The sequence below is a fragment of the Mauremys reevesii genome, linkage group 9 (genome assembly GCF_016161935.1).
Source record: "Mauremys reevesii isolate NIE-2019 linkage group 9, ASM1616193v1, whole genome shotgun sequence".
Taxonomy (NCBI): Eukaryota; Metazoa; Chordata; order Testudines; family Geoemydidae; genus Mauremys; species Mauremys reevesii.
The window spans coordinates 12,586,110-12,604,483 of record NC_052631.1 but is presented as its reverse complement, the minus strand read 5'-3'; the positions used below and the strand labels follow the sequence as shown (position 1 = coordinate 12,604,483).

Sequence of the window (18,374 nt, the reverse complement as noted above, 5' to 3'; positions counted from 1 at the left end):
AATATATTACTGTCAGAGGGCTTAAATGTAATTTTTAAATACTTAAGCCTCCACCAGTACTTTTTTTATAAGAGCAATTGGTTACAAGAGAAACATTATTGCACTTAATCCAGCTGTCTAGAATAAATATCTATCCATTGTAGCCTGTCTTTGAATAAAATCCACATACAGCATGTGCAATGAAAGTCAGCTGTATAATTCAGTGATCAACAGAATGCAGGCTCCCAAGTCCCTTTCTGGTACCTGCATTTTTATTTATTTAACAACTTTAAATAACTAGCTAGATGATTCATCATGATTCATACTGGAGTGTGCAGTACAAAGAATAGAAAATGTAGAATAATAAAGTGCCCTTGTTTTCCCTTAAGTGAAATAACACTTGTAATTTTTTCTTTTTTCTCTAGAATGGTGTCACAAGATGTTTAAAATGATATTAGTTAACACATCCTTTTCTTCTGAATCATCTGCCCTTCCAGTTTCAGCCTCTGTGTTTATACATAACATAAATCACACTTTGTCCCATCAGTGAAGTCCACTGTCTTAGGATAACATGATTGCTCATGCCCTTATAATTCCCTATGAGTTCAATATCTATAAATGCTTAATGTTTTCTGAGAGACTATTAAAGAAATTATTTGTTTCATATAATGAGTGCAGTTGTAGTGTGTGATGCACACAGTATGTATAGCTCATCATTTTATATGAAATGTAGTGGTTTGAGGGCAAAATACATATCACACTGTTTTAAAACAAAAAATTCCAATGTAAGCGTTCACTTGTTTTTATGTTAAAAAGGGTGGTCTACATTGCCTCGTTTCCAGATATAGAATGATGAACTATTCCCCTAAGCTCACACTCACTGTTGGAGTGGCTTGATTGATATGCACAATCATTTGTATTATATTAAGAATGACAATTCTAAATATTGCATGCTGCTTGGTATATAAACATTGCTGATGAAACTAAATAGATGTTCCTAATGCAGTGAATTTTAACCTTTTCATGCTGGCAAGAATGCAATGATCATGCATGCATAGTCCTTCTATTATGCATAGAATATGTAAGGATATCCTTAGCTAGACATGATGCTTGCATTGGATTGTTCAATAGCCTTCATTATTTGTATATGATCCTTGCACTTTTGCTGATATGGGTAGGGGATTTTGCATACGTTTTTACTGCTCCTCCTGGGTGCTCCAAAAGGAGACATGAAGATGGAGAGGCCATGGCTACCAGTGCTGGCCAAGAATGGGGAGCTGGACATAGTGTAACATCTGCATTACCCTGCTTGGAGCTCAAGAAGGGATTTTTGCCAGGATTCCCCCTAAGGTGGCTCTAAATGAAATAACCTAGGCCAGTGGTCCCCAACCTTTTTGTCTGGCGGGCTCCAGACGAAGGACCGTGGTGGCGGTGGAGCATCCACCAAAATGCCGCCGAATTTCTGCGGCATTTCGGCGGCAACGCCTCTTGATGACGTCACTTGTCGGCGGCAAGCGGCGTCATCAAGAGGCGTTGCCACCGAAATGCCGCTGAAATTCGGCGGCATTTCGGCGGATGCTCCACTGCCGGCCAGGACGCGGGCACATTTAGATGCTCCCACGGGCACCATGGCGCCTGCAGGCACTGCATTGGGGACCCCTGACCAAGGCCTTTTCATATGCACTCTCTGCAGAGAGCTAAATATTTCAAAATTAAAATGAACAAATTCAATCATAAATTTGCCTTGTCTTTCATTTTGTTGATCTCAGTAGATATTTTAAAACGGTCAGGTGGATTTTGCTGGGTACAGTTTTATACTTACACACTATAACTGGGCCCTAATGAGATTGTTGGGCTGATTCAAGCATATGTTTATTCACACCAAAAATTGGGTTAGTTTGTTGATATCCAAAAAACCCCAAACTTGATGTTCAGATCCAAGGGAAAAAAATAAGATATTTTACTGGATGTATGAAAAGAGAGGAATAACAATGTGATTCTGTTAAGCTGTTTCAAGAAGCCACTAAAAACCAAATGCAGCAAATTGTCTCACGTCTTTTGCATTCAAAACAGCAGGAGATAGCGTCATGTAAATCTAGGTCAAAGCATAAATTTCTTTCCTTTTTCATTATCACACCAATAAGTTCTAGTTGGCTGCTGATTGCTTATTAGCAGAAAGAGAAGAGTTCTGAGTAAAGTAAAAGATTTTACAAAGGAAAATAGTAGCATAAAGATTAAACTTCTGTTACTTAATACATTTTGTGATTAGATTATTGCTTCTCTTCCATTAAATGTCACAGTTTTATGAAAAGACTGCAATGTCATTTGATTCTTTAGGATGGTTAATACAGTCTAACATACTTTGAGACGTATGAAGTGTGCCTCTATGGCAAACCGTTTAGAATCAGCTGAAATCTAGCACCTAACCTAAAACCTGTGCTGTTGGGACCCAACACGGATAGAAGATAAGCTTGGATAGATAAGAGCATTAATTTTTTATGTAATATTTTTCCAATTTTTTTCTGCTTTTTATGATTAAATTGTATACCTTCAAATAATATTTGACTGAGTTGTCAACTAATGTAACTAAACTTCACAGTTCTAATCCATAACTATGTCAATACAGTGGTACAGGATCACTGCCTATCATCCATCCTCATTAAGAAATAGCAAACAGGTTAAAAAAAGTTAGAAACAGCCCAAGCTTTCCTTCCTCTATGCCCCAAAGAAATTGTATCCCAAAACTGAATCTGACTCTAATCCACCTTCTCTCACTTTTTCCCCTCAAAGTGACTTCTCCCTAGGCTGAAATTCATATTGATACTTCAGCAAATGTGGCAACCTCTTCTTCACCACCTGCTGTCTTCTCCACCATGATGATGCATTTTGGATCACTCCAGAGTGCACCATGTGGGAGATCTGTAAGTTCCCCCCCCCCTTTCTAAAATATAATCAATAGCAAATACTCTGTTCAGGGCAAGGAGACAGTGGGAAGTTCAGGGGGATCCTTCAGCCTCATAATGTTATTTCTATCATGGTTACACACCCTTCCCACCAGGAGCGGCTCTAGCCATTTCGCCGCCCCAAGCACGGCGGGACGCCACGGGGGGCGCTCTGCCGGTCACCAGTCCCGCGGCTCCGTTGGACCTCCCGCAGGCGTGCTTGCGGATGCTCCACCGAAGCCGCAGGACCAGTGGACCCTCCGCAGGCACGTCTGCGGGAGGTCCACCGGAGCCGCCTGCCACCCTCCCAGCGACCGGCAGAATGCCCCCTGCGGCATGCCGCCCCAAGCACGCGCTTGGCGTGCTGGGGCCTGGAGCCGCCCCTGCTTCCCACTGAAGTCCACCCATCCATGTACGCAAAGAGGTTTTGGTGGCAGTTCTGATATCCGTTTATATCTATTAACCAAGCAACTTTGGTACCTTTAACTTGTAATCTTGGAATTGTGTAATCTTCTCTTGCTGTTAATTATACATACTCATGAGCTAAAATCTTAGATCCAAAAATATTTGAAATTTGTACTTTCAGCTACTGATGGGTAAACTTCTAAAGTCCTGGAAGTTCTGTTTGGATCAAATTTAGCATTTAAAATTTTTGAGGTTTATTTGAATTGCTGGTTTCATTTTCCATCAGTAATAGGCCAGGTAGACTGCTCTTACCAGAACATTGTTGATTCTGTGAACCTTACTGGGATCTGTGCATGCACTGAGAGGAGAGCATACCCTTCACCAGTACTGCAGGTGGGAATACACTGCACAAGCCAGAAGACTCTCCAATTCATGCATCTCAGGTTTTTTCCTTCTCTGTAAATCAGAAACAATCTCAAGTGAATCTGTGCTGTTCATTTGTATAAGCCCTCATTTGTTCAATATCAAGCCAGGTTAACTCTCACCGTGTTGTTAATAATTTTGAAAACACTGAGCTCATTGGAGTATAACACTTAAATGCCCATTAAAGTGTTAAACTGTAAGTAAATTCAGACTCTGTTAACTGGTACAGTTGTAACTTAGAGGAATCATTTCAAATTCCTTCTACAAATGTCATTAACCTTTAAGAAGTTGTAGCCCAATCTATAGATTATTAAATATATTTATATTTATCGATTACTTAAGAATTCTCAGTTACCACTTTGAGGGTTGACAGGTTCTTGTCCCAAGATCAGGCCCAGTATTATTAAAATTAGTATATATCTGGGAACCCCGATGTGAACAGCTGCAACACTCACATTATAGGAAACCTTCTATATTTACAATAATTTATTAATACATTTAGCGAAGTCACAAACACTCTAGCTCAGTAGATAGAGATAATACAGAAGGTACATCTGAACATCCACACTCACACTATCTCCTGCAGAACAACCCAAAATGTTAGCCATTATCTTCCTCATCATCACCACCGGTGGCCATCATTCTGACAGTCTCAAGGGCCACATCTCTCTTTCTCCCCTACTACACACAGGCTGAGACACAGCTTTCATAATATGTTAAGCCGATGCCACCATGTATAGTGCCAATAGGGGTTTCTCTCCTCTTCCTTGTTTGTATTTCCTCACCGTACTAATGTTGGGATGTCCTTCTACAGGTTAGTATATTAATGATCTCAGCTTATTATCAAATACGTCAATTCATTGCCATGGCACTCTTGTGGTTGGATGTTCTTTCCAAAAGCTGGTGTTAGCTCATGTGTCCATCATTGGCTGGTGTCACTTTGGACAAAAATCCCCCTCACACTCTGTTCCCCAAACTTAGGGGTTAATGTTGGGCTGTTTATCTGTGCCAAAGTTTATAGGCCTCAAGCATTACGATAACTGCTGAAGCTAATGTCTTATAGGATACAGGCCTATAGGTTCCTTGCATGACTGCTGAATATAATAAAGGCAAGATAACCTTATGGACTACAAAGTTTAAGTATCCTTAGTATTCTAAGATGACAGATGGAATGCAAGTAAATTCTTGCTCTGGTTTGTACGCTTTTATGCTTTTTATGAGGGAGGAAAGGGTAAAAGGGCAGGAGCTGGTGCTTATATACTATAGGGATAGGTTTTCATATGCAGTAGACTAACACGTACAGAATCTGTGGCATGAGAAGCAGTATCTAACAGCACTGGATCAGTATTGTCTCAGAAAGAAGAGTTCCAGCTACTGATATTTAACCATCACTTCTTGCAGAACTAAGTTTTCACTGGGGGGGGGTTCCCATTCAAATACTGGCCAGGTCTGACTCTTCTTAACTTGTAAGATTTTAAGAGATCACTGCACAAGTTGGTACTGCTGCAAAAATTACTGTACATGTGAAATAGAGTATAGGCTCCAGTGATCCATGGTTTTAACTCCACCGGAGATGCCTTTGTCCCAGCCTCAGACAACGTGGCCATTTTAAAAAAGTATAAGTTATTTTATTGACAGCAATAAATTATTGCCTTTTGAATCATTTACAGACCTGTATCTTTCTGTTATCATTACTAGGTGACCAACTAGACATCCGTCAGTTGCTGGCAATGGCTTCAAGACTGAGAGACAGTGCAGAATTGTTCCAGTCAGATGAGATGCGTCCAGCTAATGACCCCAAGGAGAGAGCTCCTATCCGAGTGAGAATGCTTAATGACGTTCTCCAAGGTCTGGAGAAAAACTTCTTAGTTCAACAAGCTCCTCCAGGGTTTTACAGGTAGGATGTTCAGTATGTTCTCCATTCATTTATTCCAACTAAAATAATCATCTCACATTGCTTAGCTTTCAAACCTGTCATGCGTCTTTTAAAAGTCTCAGTGAGAATCCAAGATAAAAGGTAAATTTAAAAAAAATCATCCTTACAGCAAAAAATTTAAATTCATACCAGTGCAGGAGGTGATTAGAGTGCATCTTTGTAACATTTCTGTCATGACATCACTGCTAACAAGATGTTCTGTGCTATAGGAACTCAAGCAGCACGACAGATACTTATGTTAGATGGTACAGCAAGCTTTCAAAAGAAAAAATATTTTGAAATCTAATGGTATTTGACATGCTTCTCAATGTTTTATTAAAAACTTTACAAAAAAAATTTAAACAACACTGAGTTACAGAAGATCCAGAATCGTGTTATACAAAATCTGCACTTGTGTGTTAATTTATCTTTCCCTGTGTAGGTACTTTCAATGGGACAAAGATAGTACCTTGGTCTGAATGGTAGGGCTTTAGTCAGCCATCTTCCATAACTTCCCCCTCAGAGAAACTAGAGTTTTAAAGCTTTGGGGACATTTAGTTCATATCCCACTTACCTAAATTGTTCCCTATCGAATATTCAAGTGCTTTGTCCAGACTAGTTTTAAATGGCTCAAGCAGTCCACCTTTCATCTTCTGGAGAAGGAAGAATGAGCCTTCCTCACTTCAGCTTCTTGAGTTGACTTGGTAGTTGGAGAAATTTGTACTCCTTTTTAGTTTAAAAAAAAAGTTTGGTTAAAGGCAACCTTTTGACTGTTCCAATCATATGTTTTAAAATAGTTCTAAGCAACTTTCCAGACCCAAATGTTTAGAATTTAAGTCCTGCTCAGTAGTGATCATGTTGTTTTATGGTTTTCTCAAAATGAAATAGATGGGAATTCTTTTTTCTTTTTCTGTCTTCCTCTCTTTAATTACTCCAAGATGAGCATTTGTTTGGGTCCTCCTGGGAGGATTTGGAGGAGATTCAAAAGTTTGGTACTTAAGAAGAGGGAGATTATTCCAAGCATTGAGGATTGTATGAAACAGGTGTAACCATATAAGAAAAGTAGATTGTGGGGGGAGCCTAGAATGCAAATGAATCAGTCCTATAGCTATAATGAAGGGGATATTAACAGAAGAGTAAAATTTGCGGTGAGACCAATCAATGTCATTCTCACAGTAGTTGAGCGTGTGGCGTAAAAGATGATGTTCACCAAAGAACAACTGATAGACCATATTCAGCAATACTCACTGGCTGCTCTGAGTTGCTCTGACATCACAAAGCAGCCATATCCTTGGCTTTATAAACTACTTCAGATAGGTTGATGACTGTATTTGCATCACAAGAGCACTCTGGTGCATCTGTCCTAATATAAATGTGTACTTTTTATTATTTTTTTTTAAATAGGAAATGTCTAAATTCTGAATAGTGAGAAATACTTCCATTGGGTCATATTGTATTCTCCTTATTTTCATATCCTTGCAATGTTTATCATCTTGTGTTCCTTGATAAGATGTAATTGCTCTGTATGGAAGTAAAATGTAAATTTAACTTTTCACTATCCTCCAATCTACAGAAATTGATCTAAGAAGTACTCCTGCCGTCCTGTGTAAAGAGCAATTCACAATAGCATGGAGATCACACAATCATAGAGACGTAGGGCTGGGAGGGACCTCAAGAGTTTATCTAGTCCAGCCTTCTGCACTGAGGCAGGACTAGATATACCCAGGTCATCCTTGACAGGTGTTTGTCCACCTTGTTCTTAAAAATCTCCAATTACAGTGATTCACAACCTCCCTTGAAAGTCTATTGCGGTGCTTAATTAAAATGTTTTTTTTTCCTAATATCTAACTTAATTCTCCCTTGCTGCAGATTAAGCCTATTGCTTCTTGGCCTACCTCCAGTGGACCTGGAGAACAATTGATCACCATCCTCTTTATAATAGCCCTTAATATGTTTGAAGACTTATCAGGTCCCCCATCAGTCTTTTCTTCTCAAAGTTAAACATGCCCAGTTTTTAACCTTCCCTTAAAGGTTTTCTAAACCTTTTATATTTTTTGTTGCTCTCATCTGGACTCTCTCCAATTTGTACACACATTTCTGAAAGTACAGCACACAGAACTGACACGGTACTCTGACTTAGGCCTCTCTACTTGCTACTGGTGTGGAACCTTCCCATGTCTTACATGACACTCCAATTAATACACCCCAGAATCATTACAACTTCATCATTTATATTCAATTTGTGATCCATTATAACCCCCTGGTCCTTTTCTTCAGTACTACTACCTTGCTAGTTATTCTCTATTTTGTAGGCATTTGATTTTTTACTACCTAAGTGTAGTACTTTGTACTTGTTTCTATTGAATTTCATTTTGTTGATTTCAGACCAATTCTCAAATGTATCAAGGTTGTTTTGAATTCTATTCCTGTCCTCCAAAGTACTTGCAGCTCCTCCCAGCTTCATGTCATCTGCAGATTTTATAAGCATAATCTTTACTTCATTATCCAGGTCACTGATGGAAATATTGAATAGTACTGGACCCAGGACAGACCCCCATTTGATACACCTTGGAAACTAAGCAAATGTGATCCAGAGCCACTAAGAGACAATACATGGAATCCCACAATGCCATTTGACTAAGACTCTTGTCAAACCATTTTAAAGGGAGGTGCCTTACACAACAGGCCTGATTTTCATTCACACTAAGTAAATGGTAAATTACATTTATGCACCCTTTAAAGGCCCTGTACATAGCCAGGGCAGTGTAAAGGAGACTTATGCCTATACTGCAGCTTGAAGTGTAATTTCCAGCTCAGCTAGACATACACAAGCTAGTTTTGATTGAGATAGCAAGCTAAAAGTAGCAGTGTAACTACAGTGGTGCAGGATAGCCACCCATGTACAATCCCATCTGATAACATAGGTACACAGTCGGGCAGCCAGCCTGCACCACTGTGGCTGCACTATTTGTAGCACACTAGCACTATCAAACCTAGCATGTACGTGAATTTTAAATTGATCCTCCAGCTTTAGATAGACCCTTAGTGTAAATGAGACTCAGGTCCTACAACTAGAAATCTGATTTCCTTGTTTTTTTGTTTTTTTGTTTTAGAACAACAAGATGCACCATAGCTTCCTTTTTGGGAGGGAAACGTTAACCCACGGATGCAACTTTATTTGCAGTATTTTTAATGATTTCAGGGGCGGTGGGAGGAGAGAGAATTCCTTATTTAAAGAATTAAGCGCTGGTGTAATTATGTATAATTAGCCTGTAAAATTTGTCTTAAAACTGAAGCTATAGTTGGGTTATACAATAGAAACACTAAGAAGTATTTGAAGCAAGTGACCTTTATTTTATTGCTCTCAGAACTTTAAAACTTACCAGCTGAATTTCTTTTTGTAATTTGGTAAAGAAAACAACAACAACAAAAATCAATCCCACAGCTGAGACCTTGTGTGCTGTGTTTCATCCCAGTGCGAAGATTGATGGGCAAGTTATAAACCTCTGAAATAGTGGTTTATAATGGCAACGCTGGCAGACCTTTAACTATAGCAGCGCAAGCAGTGCCACAATAAATACTGTACTTCATCTGTAAACAGAAATTTAGGATGCAGCTTGCAGCCTTGACCTTCAGGCTCCAACTGTGTTTACATCATTAAGATTCCATAAATACCGTAATTTACAGTCTTTTGAAGAAAGAATGTGTGTGCACAATAAAGCACATATTCTTCATGAAAAAATATTTCTTCCTGTATATTCATTTGGACTCATATTCTCAAGCTCAATCAAAGTACTTGACAAAATTCACTGAAGTTCAGGCATCACTTCTCAGTCACTATTGGCAGGCTGTGTTTATCCTTAATCCTTAGGTCTTTGAACCTATGCTATAGTTTTCTTTTCTAGAATCTAAGCTGAAAAGGAAGGATGGCTTTTGTGGCTAAGGCACTAGAATGGGACTCAAGACATTTAGGTTGTGCTTTGCCACAGGCTTCCTGGGCAAACTTGGGCAAGTTACTTAACCTCCTTGTGTCCCAGTTTTCCATCTGTAAAATGGGGATAGTGATCCTTCCTTTGTCTGTCTTGTCTATATGGATTGTAAAATTTCTGGCACAGCAAGTGTTTCTTACTACCTGTCTGTATGTGCTGAGCACAATAGGACCCTGATGTTAGTTGGACCTATTGTAATGCAATTAAATAATTAGTAATAATGAGTGACTGTATAACTCTAGTAAACTGATGGATTTTTGATCATTTTCATACATAATTATGTCCTTATAATAAACTTACTGTTATGAGCAAACCTTAAAAGCCTGTTCAGTCTATTTTAGGAAAACACTATCATTTGAATGATTATCTATATTATCTGGCAACATTGATTGAAAAATCTCACAATAACATGCTCTCTCTCAAGATTTCCTGGTCCCAACCATAGTGGAAATATACAAGAGCTGCTTCCACCAGGAAATTTTAGGGCTTTCTTCTTGTAGTCCTAACCAGAAACCTGGACAAAGATGAATAATAATAGGATGAGGAAGTTTTTCCTGCCTCACAAAAGGTTATTTTCAAGTTTGATTTGACTTTTGGATGAAAACTCATCTTTAAAAAAATGTATATGAATCAATTCTCTGTTCCCTAATCCTAAACCTGATATTTTCCCTTCCTCTTCCACTGTGATATTATTATCAAGAAGGGCAAGGTTTGAAAGCTACCAGATATTTTCCATCCATCTTCCTGTTCTTATAATTGAATCTGCCCTTATATTGTAAATTGATGGTTATTTGAATGTTTTTTTTATTCTCTTGAAGGCATGATGTATACATATCCCGTGTTTCTTCTTTCTTTCTTTCAGCTAGCCACGTTCTTTCTTCCAGTTTACTTTTTATCACAGTTTTTGCTGTGCAGTTCTGCTTTCTTGATTTTCTTTTTTTGAGTCATTATTTTATTATTAATAATATTGAATTGAATAGCAGCATGGAGTCTGAGACATGGATCAGGACCCCATTGTGCTAGGTACTATTAAAACACATATTAAAAAAGGTTATCTCTGCTCCAAAGCTTACAATCTAAATAAGACAAGAGACAACAAGGGGATGAAGAGAAGGGGAGCACAAGGAAACAATGAAACGGTACTGGACAGCATGATAGGCAGTGATCTCTGAACACCTGTTGCCTAACTGTTAAGCTTTTAGGCATCATTACAAATGAGAATTTGAAGGAGGGATTGGAAGGAGGACAATGAGGTGGCTTTGCAGATGTTCACAAAAGTGACCAGGTCTTTGTATTTTCTCAGTATCAGGGGAGTCATTTCCAACCTTACTTAGTTTGTTATTTTTCCTATCAGTCTCTGTAATTGTTAGCAGAAGTCCAAAGTCATTCTGTTCTGAGGGGAGGCTTGGCAGGGGGCATAAAATAGAAGGAACATAAGGCTGTTGGTTTGCTGTGGTGAGAGGGTAGTGAAGGGATTGAGTCAGAGGTGGGAGGGAAAGGTAGCTTCACAGAACAGGAAAAGGAGCAGAGTCAGGACTCCAGGCTCTTAGGACCTAATACATTGAACCTGATATTTTGTCTTTTCTTTTGATGACTGTGCCAGTGTTGTGTTATCTTCAGTGTGTGTAAACTGAGCCTGTTAGTCTGATGGTTACTGATTTGTTTGTTTCTGCTACTCTCGTGTATCAAGTGGGGATGATTTCCATTGCTTGCTCTAAGACGCTGTTGCTGATATTTTTTTGTTATTAGGTTTAATGAATTCTCTGTCATGATATGCATAGTCTTTTGTTTAGAGTCATAGAGCTTAGGGCCAAAAGGGATCACCTGATCATCTAGTCTGACCTCTTGTGTATCACAGGCCAACACCACCCAGCGCCTACACACTGAGTCCAACAATGGAACTGAGACCAAAGTATTACATCCCACAGGAGACTAAATTGTTATGTGCCACAGGCAGAGAATAGGAGGGAATGAGGTGTCCCAGTGCCTGAGGCCCTCACAATGGCAGGGAAATGATGAAGTGAGATATATATCCAGATAATCCTGGCAAGTGTCCCACACCCAGATGCTGCAGAGAAAGGAGGAAAAAAAACCCATGGTCATTGTCAATGTGACCTGAGGGAAAATTCCTTCCTGACCTCACACATGGCGATTGTTTAACCCTGAAAACAAGATGTACACTAATTGCCCAGAATTTAACATTTTTACCACTGTATTTAAAGACCACAGCTTCCAAGAATTCTTGGCCACATTCTCTAATATTTCACTTAATTGCACAAAGAGCATCTCACTATACTTTGAAGATTATTTTTTAGCTTAGAGAAAAGGTGGCAAGGAGTTATGGAAAAGAGGATCAGACAAAATAAAAACCATCCCAAATCTTGGTCCAAACCTGAACTAAACCTTTCATTGAAGTTAAAATAAAATGTGTGTGCATTTAAACAAAACCCCAGAAATCATATAATCCTAGAACTGGAAGGGACCTCAAGAGGTCATCTAGTCCAGTCCCCTGCACTCATGGCAGGACTAATTATATGGACCACTCCTGACAGGTGTTTGTCTAGCCTGCTCTTAAAAATCTCCAATGATGGCGGTTCCACAACCTCCCTAGGCAATTTATTCCAGTGCTTAACCACCCTGTGTGTCTGTAAACAAAGCAGAGGAGAAATATTGTTCCAAACTGAATACAAGTCCTCAATCAAATGACTCAGGTTTCTGTGAAGTTTTACAAACTATGTATATTCCGGTGAATATATAACCTCTCAGGGACAGTTTTTATGCCCCCAGTTCTTTCCACTTCCACAGTGATGTAATATAGTCCCCCTCCTCCTCCACACGATGTAGCTCAAGTCTTCTCCTGGGTGCTTGCTACTTGCTGTGGCTGCTCCCCTGTCCTTGAAGGGGCTGACTTCTTTTTAGTGATGCCTGGTGACTTCTCACTGGGCCTGACACATTAGGGGTGCTGTCCATTGGGAAAACGAATAATGCTACCACTGCTGGATAGGAGCATAGAACCCAGTACACAAGAAACAATGAAGTACATCAACACAAACCCCAGCAAACAATTGACACCCCCCAAAATAACAGTATAACAAGGGAACTTTATTGGGAACAGGAATATATTATCTGAGGAAGGAAAGGATTAGGGTTAATAAGTACTAACACGTCAACAAATTCCCCAACCTCCAATATACACAATTTATCTCAACCCCCAGATCCCTCCCGGGCACCTTCCAATGTGGACAGTATGCTGGGGATGAGTCTGGAGACAAATGTTGTGAATACTGGCTGGCTTGAACAGAAAGGAGTCCCCTTACTTTGTCTTTCCCCAGAGCAGGGCAGGATCCTCTCCTTGCTGTAGTAAGATGAGGCCCTGAAACATAAAGTCTTGTGTCAGAAGCCTAGTCTGAGGCCTGAAGCCTGAACCAAAGTACTTCCAGGCATTGCTAAGCAAAAGCTGGGCTGTGAGCCAGAGGCAGGCCTCACTCACAGAAGTAGCAAGAAGAGGAACTTGTGCCAAGATGATATCAGGACACTCCATAGACATAACAAGGAACAGGCAGGTGCATCTTAAAGACAGGACAGCATGATGGATAGATCTGTATGTCTGGAACAATATGATCAAAGCGGAGACAGCACCTAATGAGCCAAGGGGCTGTACTTCAATATGTCAGGAGGGATGAGTAATCTGTCCTGTAACTGTATAAAAGTAGGTCCCGGAGTGCATATCTTTGTCCAGCCTAGGGGGTAGTGGAAAGTCCCACCACTGACTGAGCTGTGTCCATTGCCAGGGGGCACAAATTCGTAGTATGTCCTGTATAGTCTATAGGAAACTATTACTGTGCTTCGTTTGACAATAAACCTGGCTCGGATTCCTTCGTACCTTACTAGAGTCTGTGGTTTTTGGGGGTTCTCGCAGGGTTTGCTGTGTCAGCTATCTGCGCAGAGCCAGGGCAGCATGCAGAGGGAACATGCACTCAACTGACTGTTAACATCGAACAAGAGCAGAGCACACCGCTAGCTACTGACAACACTTGCCTGCGGAGATCTTGAACTAGCGCTGGGTCAGATCTCAGCCATTCTGGATTATGTACTCTGCAGGGCTGGAACTGCTCCTCTCATGTACTAGATCCCACAGCAGTTAAAATGCTCCTTTTGTGGGGCAGAGGAGTAAATCAGAGGCTCTCTGGGCTGTTCTGCTTCTCTCTCAGATCCCAAACTCAAAGCTCAAAACTGAAATGAAACTTGGGCTCTGCCTCTGAGTCAGGCTGCATCTTCCCACTGAGGGGCTGAGCTGCCCTGGCTCATCTTTGGCTCAACAAACCATTTGTCCATATCACACCATGCAGGAGCGTCCCTCTTGGCTTCACCAAGAGTTTCTAGTCCATTCTGTCCCCACCCCTGACTCCAAACATGCTGGGAAATGGTGTCAGAGGGCTCTGTTATTGTTGTAGTAGAGTTCTGAGTTCCAGGAGCTGGTAGATTCAAAGCAGAGGTTACATAGTATTGCAGCTTTTCTGTTTTTATGTCTCTTTCAGTTTGACTGTCTGTATTATGGTTGACCTAACTTAACAAACAAGTGTAAAGGCAAAAAACAGATAATCCCTTTACCATATACATATATTTAAAGCACACTGAGGTCAATATTTCCATTACCTTCGGTGGACTTTGGACAGGGGCCTAGATCATCAAATTGATGGCAAATAGGTGATGTTTGTAAACATGAGTTTATCACTGCCACTAATAGAATTCTCTTCCATCTCATCCTCTCAGTCTGGTGGTCAGTATCAGCAGTAATAAAAACTGGTTCTATAGATGCTGATAAGTCAAAACATCTTAACCCCATCAAAACCCACTACACAGGTATACCTGGATGCCAAGGAGAGGAGAAGATATTTCCCTTTCTCAAAAAATGCAGAAACCTGGAGGAAATTGCTGGCAATGGAAATGTTAGCTGACATCTTACAGTGATACTAATTAACCAACTCTCCACATGGGGTAATAAAAGCTCCATTGGTTCATTGTGACAAGATGACAAAATTAATTTCTGTATATAAGCATTGATTTGTTAGATAATCAGACCAATGCATCCATGCTGAGTACTGTATCTCCTCTTCATCAGCTTCTGCGCTGCAGTCTCTTATCCTTGAAACTCCTTTAAAAAACCTTCTGCCATCATTTCATGAAAATCTCACCTGAAAACCCATTTTTGCACCACCACCTATCTGAATGTGTTTATGCTTTAAAAAATGTTGAACTATCAAGACTTTTCTATGACTAGACGAAGAGGCTATCAAAATTAAGAACTCAATAATAGTGGGGGATTTCAATTTCAATTATCCCCATATTGACTGGGAACATGTCACCTCAGGACGAAATGCAGAGACAAAAGTTCTTGATACTTTAAATGACTGCTTCTTGGAGCAGCTGGTACGGGAACCCACAAGGGGAGAGGAACTCTCGATTTAGTCCTGAGTGGAGCACAGGAGCTGGTCCAAGAGGTAACTATAGCAGGACTGCTTGGAAATAGTGACCATAATATAATATTTAACATCCCTGTGGTGGGAAGAACACCTCAACAGCCCAACACTATGGCATTTAATTTCAGAAAGGGGAACTATGCAAAAATGAGGGGGTTAGTTAAACAGAAATTAAAAGGTACAGTGACTAAAGTGAAATCCCTGCAAGCTGCATGAACACTTTTCAAAGACACCATAATAAGGCCCAACTTAAATGTATACCCCAAATTAAAAAACACAGTAAAAGAACTGAAAAAGATGCTCCATGTCTTAACAACCATGTAAAAGAAGCAGTGAGAGATAAAAAGGCATCTTTTAAAAAGTGGAAGTCAAATCCTAGTGAGGTAAATAGAAAGGTAAAAAGAATAAACACTGCCTAATTAAGTGTAAAAATGTAATAAGAAAAGCCAAAGTGGAGTTTGCAGAACGGTTAGCTAAAAACTCAAAAGGTAATAACAAAATGTTTTGTAAGTACATCAGAAGCAAGAATCCTGCTAACCAGTGGGGCACTTGGATGATAGAGATACAAAAGATGCTTAAAGATGCTAAAGTCATTGCGGAGAAACTAAATGGAGTCTTTGCTTCAGTCTTCACGGCCGAGGATGATAGGGGAGATTCCCAAACCTGAGCCGGCTTTTGTAGGTGACAAATTGGAGGACTTGTCACAGATTGAGGTGTCACTAGAGGATATTTTGGAATTAATTGATAAACTTAACAGTAACAAGTCACCGGGACCAAATGGCATTCACCCAAGAGTTCTGAAAGAACTCAAATGTGAAGTTGTGGAACTATTAACTATGGTTTGTAGCCTGTCCTTAAAATCAGCTTCTGTACCCAATGACTGGAAGATAGCTAATGTAACGCCAATATTTAAAAAGGGCTCTAGAGGTGATCCCAGCAATTAGAGACCAATAAGTCTAACGTCAGTACTGGGCAAATTAGTCGAAACAATAGTAAAGAATAAAATTATCAGACACATAGAAGCACATAAATTGTTGGGCAAAAGTCAATATGGTTTCTGTAAAGGGAAATTGTGTCTTACTAATCTATTAGAGTTCTTTGAAGGGGTCAGCAAACATGTGGACAAGGGGGATCCAGTGGACATAGTGTACTTAGATTTCCAGAAAGCCTTTGACAAGGTCCCTCGCCAAAGGCTTTTGCATAAATTAAGTTGGCATGGGAAAAGTGGGAAATCTTTTCATGGATTGAGAACTGGTTAAAAGACAGGAAACAAAGGGTAGGAATAAATGGTAAATTTTCAGAATGGAGAGGGCTAACAAGTAGTGGCCCCCAAGGGTCAGTCCTAGGACCAATCCTATTCAACTTATTCATAAATGATCTGGAGAAAGGAGTAAAAAGTGAGGTGGCAAAGTTTGCAGATGATACTAAACTGCTCAAGATAGTTAAGACCAAAGCAGACTGTGAAGAACTTAAAAAAGATCTCACAAAACTAAGTGTTTGGGCTACAAAATGACAAATGAAATTTAATGTGGAAAAATGTAAAGTAATGCACATTGGAAGAAATAACCTCAACTATACATACAATATGATGGGGACTAATTTAGCTATGACGAATCAGGAAAAAGATCTTGGAGTCATTGTGGATAGTTCTCTACGCAGACGTCCACGCAGTATGCAGAGGCGGTTGAAAAAGCAAACAGGATGTTAGGAATCATTAAAAAGGGGATAGAAAATAAGACAGAGAGTATCTTATTGCCCATGTATAAATCCATGGTACACCCACATCTTGAATACTGCGTACAGACGTGGTCTTCTCATCTCAAAAATTATATACTGGCATTAGAAAAGGTTCAGAGAAAGGCAACTAAAATGATTAGGGTTTTGGAACGGGTCCCATATGAGGAGAGATTAAAGAGGCTAGGACTTTTCAGCTTGGAAAAGAGGAGACTAAGGGGGGATATGATAGAGGTGTATAAAATCATGAGTAATGTAGAGACAGTGAATAAGGAAAAGTTATTTACTTGTCCCATAATACAAGAACTAAGGGCCACCAAATGAAATTAATGGGTAACAGGTTTAAAACCAATAAAAGGAAGTTCTTCTTTATACAGCACACAGTCAACTTGTGGAACTCCTTCCTTGCCTGAGGAGGTTGTAAAGGCTAGGACTATAGCAGTGGTTAAAAGAGAACTGGATAAATTCATGGAGGTTAAGTTTGTTAATGGATATTAGCTAGGAGGGGTAAGGAATGGTGTCCCAAGCCTCTGTTTGTCAGAGCGTGGAGATGGATGGCAGAAGAGCGATCACTTGATCATTGCCTGTTGGGTTCACTCCCTCTGGGGCACTTGGCATTGGCCACTGTCGGTAGACAGGATACTGGGCTAGATGGACCTTTGGTCTGATCCAGTACAGCCATTTTTATGTTCTTATGAAGTATTCAATAATATTCCAAATACAACAGTGAAACTGAGAGAACTTCAAACAGTATTTTCACGACACACATACTATGCAAACAGGATTGGTTTCCTCGCTTGGTGTATGTTTCATTCCTTCTGGTCCATTTTAACAACTCAACCACATCTTGAGATTACTTGTTATTTACATTAGAGATACTCTCTTTCACTGCAGATGCTTCTGAAATTTCCTTTGATGTTCCCACCATACTTTTCTTAGCTGAAGGAGACACTAAAAACAAAAAAAAAACAAAAACAAAAGCAAACTACTAGTCTCTTCGGTCTTAAAAAAGCAGAGAGCGAAGACTACATGCAAGGGATTAGCCTGTCACTTCTGCTCCAATTAGCTATTTTTTATTCTTCCTATTATGCTGCCACTTGAAGCACAGGTATCTCTGCACTGACACATGTTTGTCGTGACTCTACAAAAGCTCTTCCCTAACTCAGCTTTGCATAAAACCCATTGCTGAGGTCCACCTACTGCACCTTACCAATTTTGCCCAGTCCATTAAAGCTATATCTATCAGTCACAATTTTTGCATAAAATCATACTTGAGTTCTTGTGACTACTTTGGTGGAGATCATAAATGATTTACATATAGCGCTGGAGAAGTAAGCTTGTCATCAGCTACCTTTTTCAAGAAGGACTTCCAGCAATGTATGTTGTTACTCATTTTTCTAATACAAGACTGCTTCTAAACTCTTGTTCCCTGGATGATGCATTTTTTGAATAATATTTTTCAGTGACTGCATTTTTTTTAATGTCTTGAAGTAATCTATCTGACATG

The 18,374-nt window shown here is 39.8% G+C and overlaps 1 protein-coding gene across 1 annotated transcript in view; it reads left to right on the top strand.

Moving 5' to 3' along the window:
* Positions 1-18,374, top strand: part of NAALADL2 (N-acetylated alpha-linked acidic dipeptidase like 2) — a 651,889-nt gene that overhangs the window by 609,985 nt on the left and 23,530 nt on the right. The window contains exon 13 of the mRNA XM_039489638.1: positions 5,448-5,646. Within this exon, the coding sequence (XP_039345572.1) occupies positions 5,448-5,646 (199 nt within the window). The remainder of the gene's footprint in view (positions 1-5,447; positions 5,647-18,374) is intronic.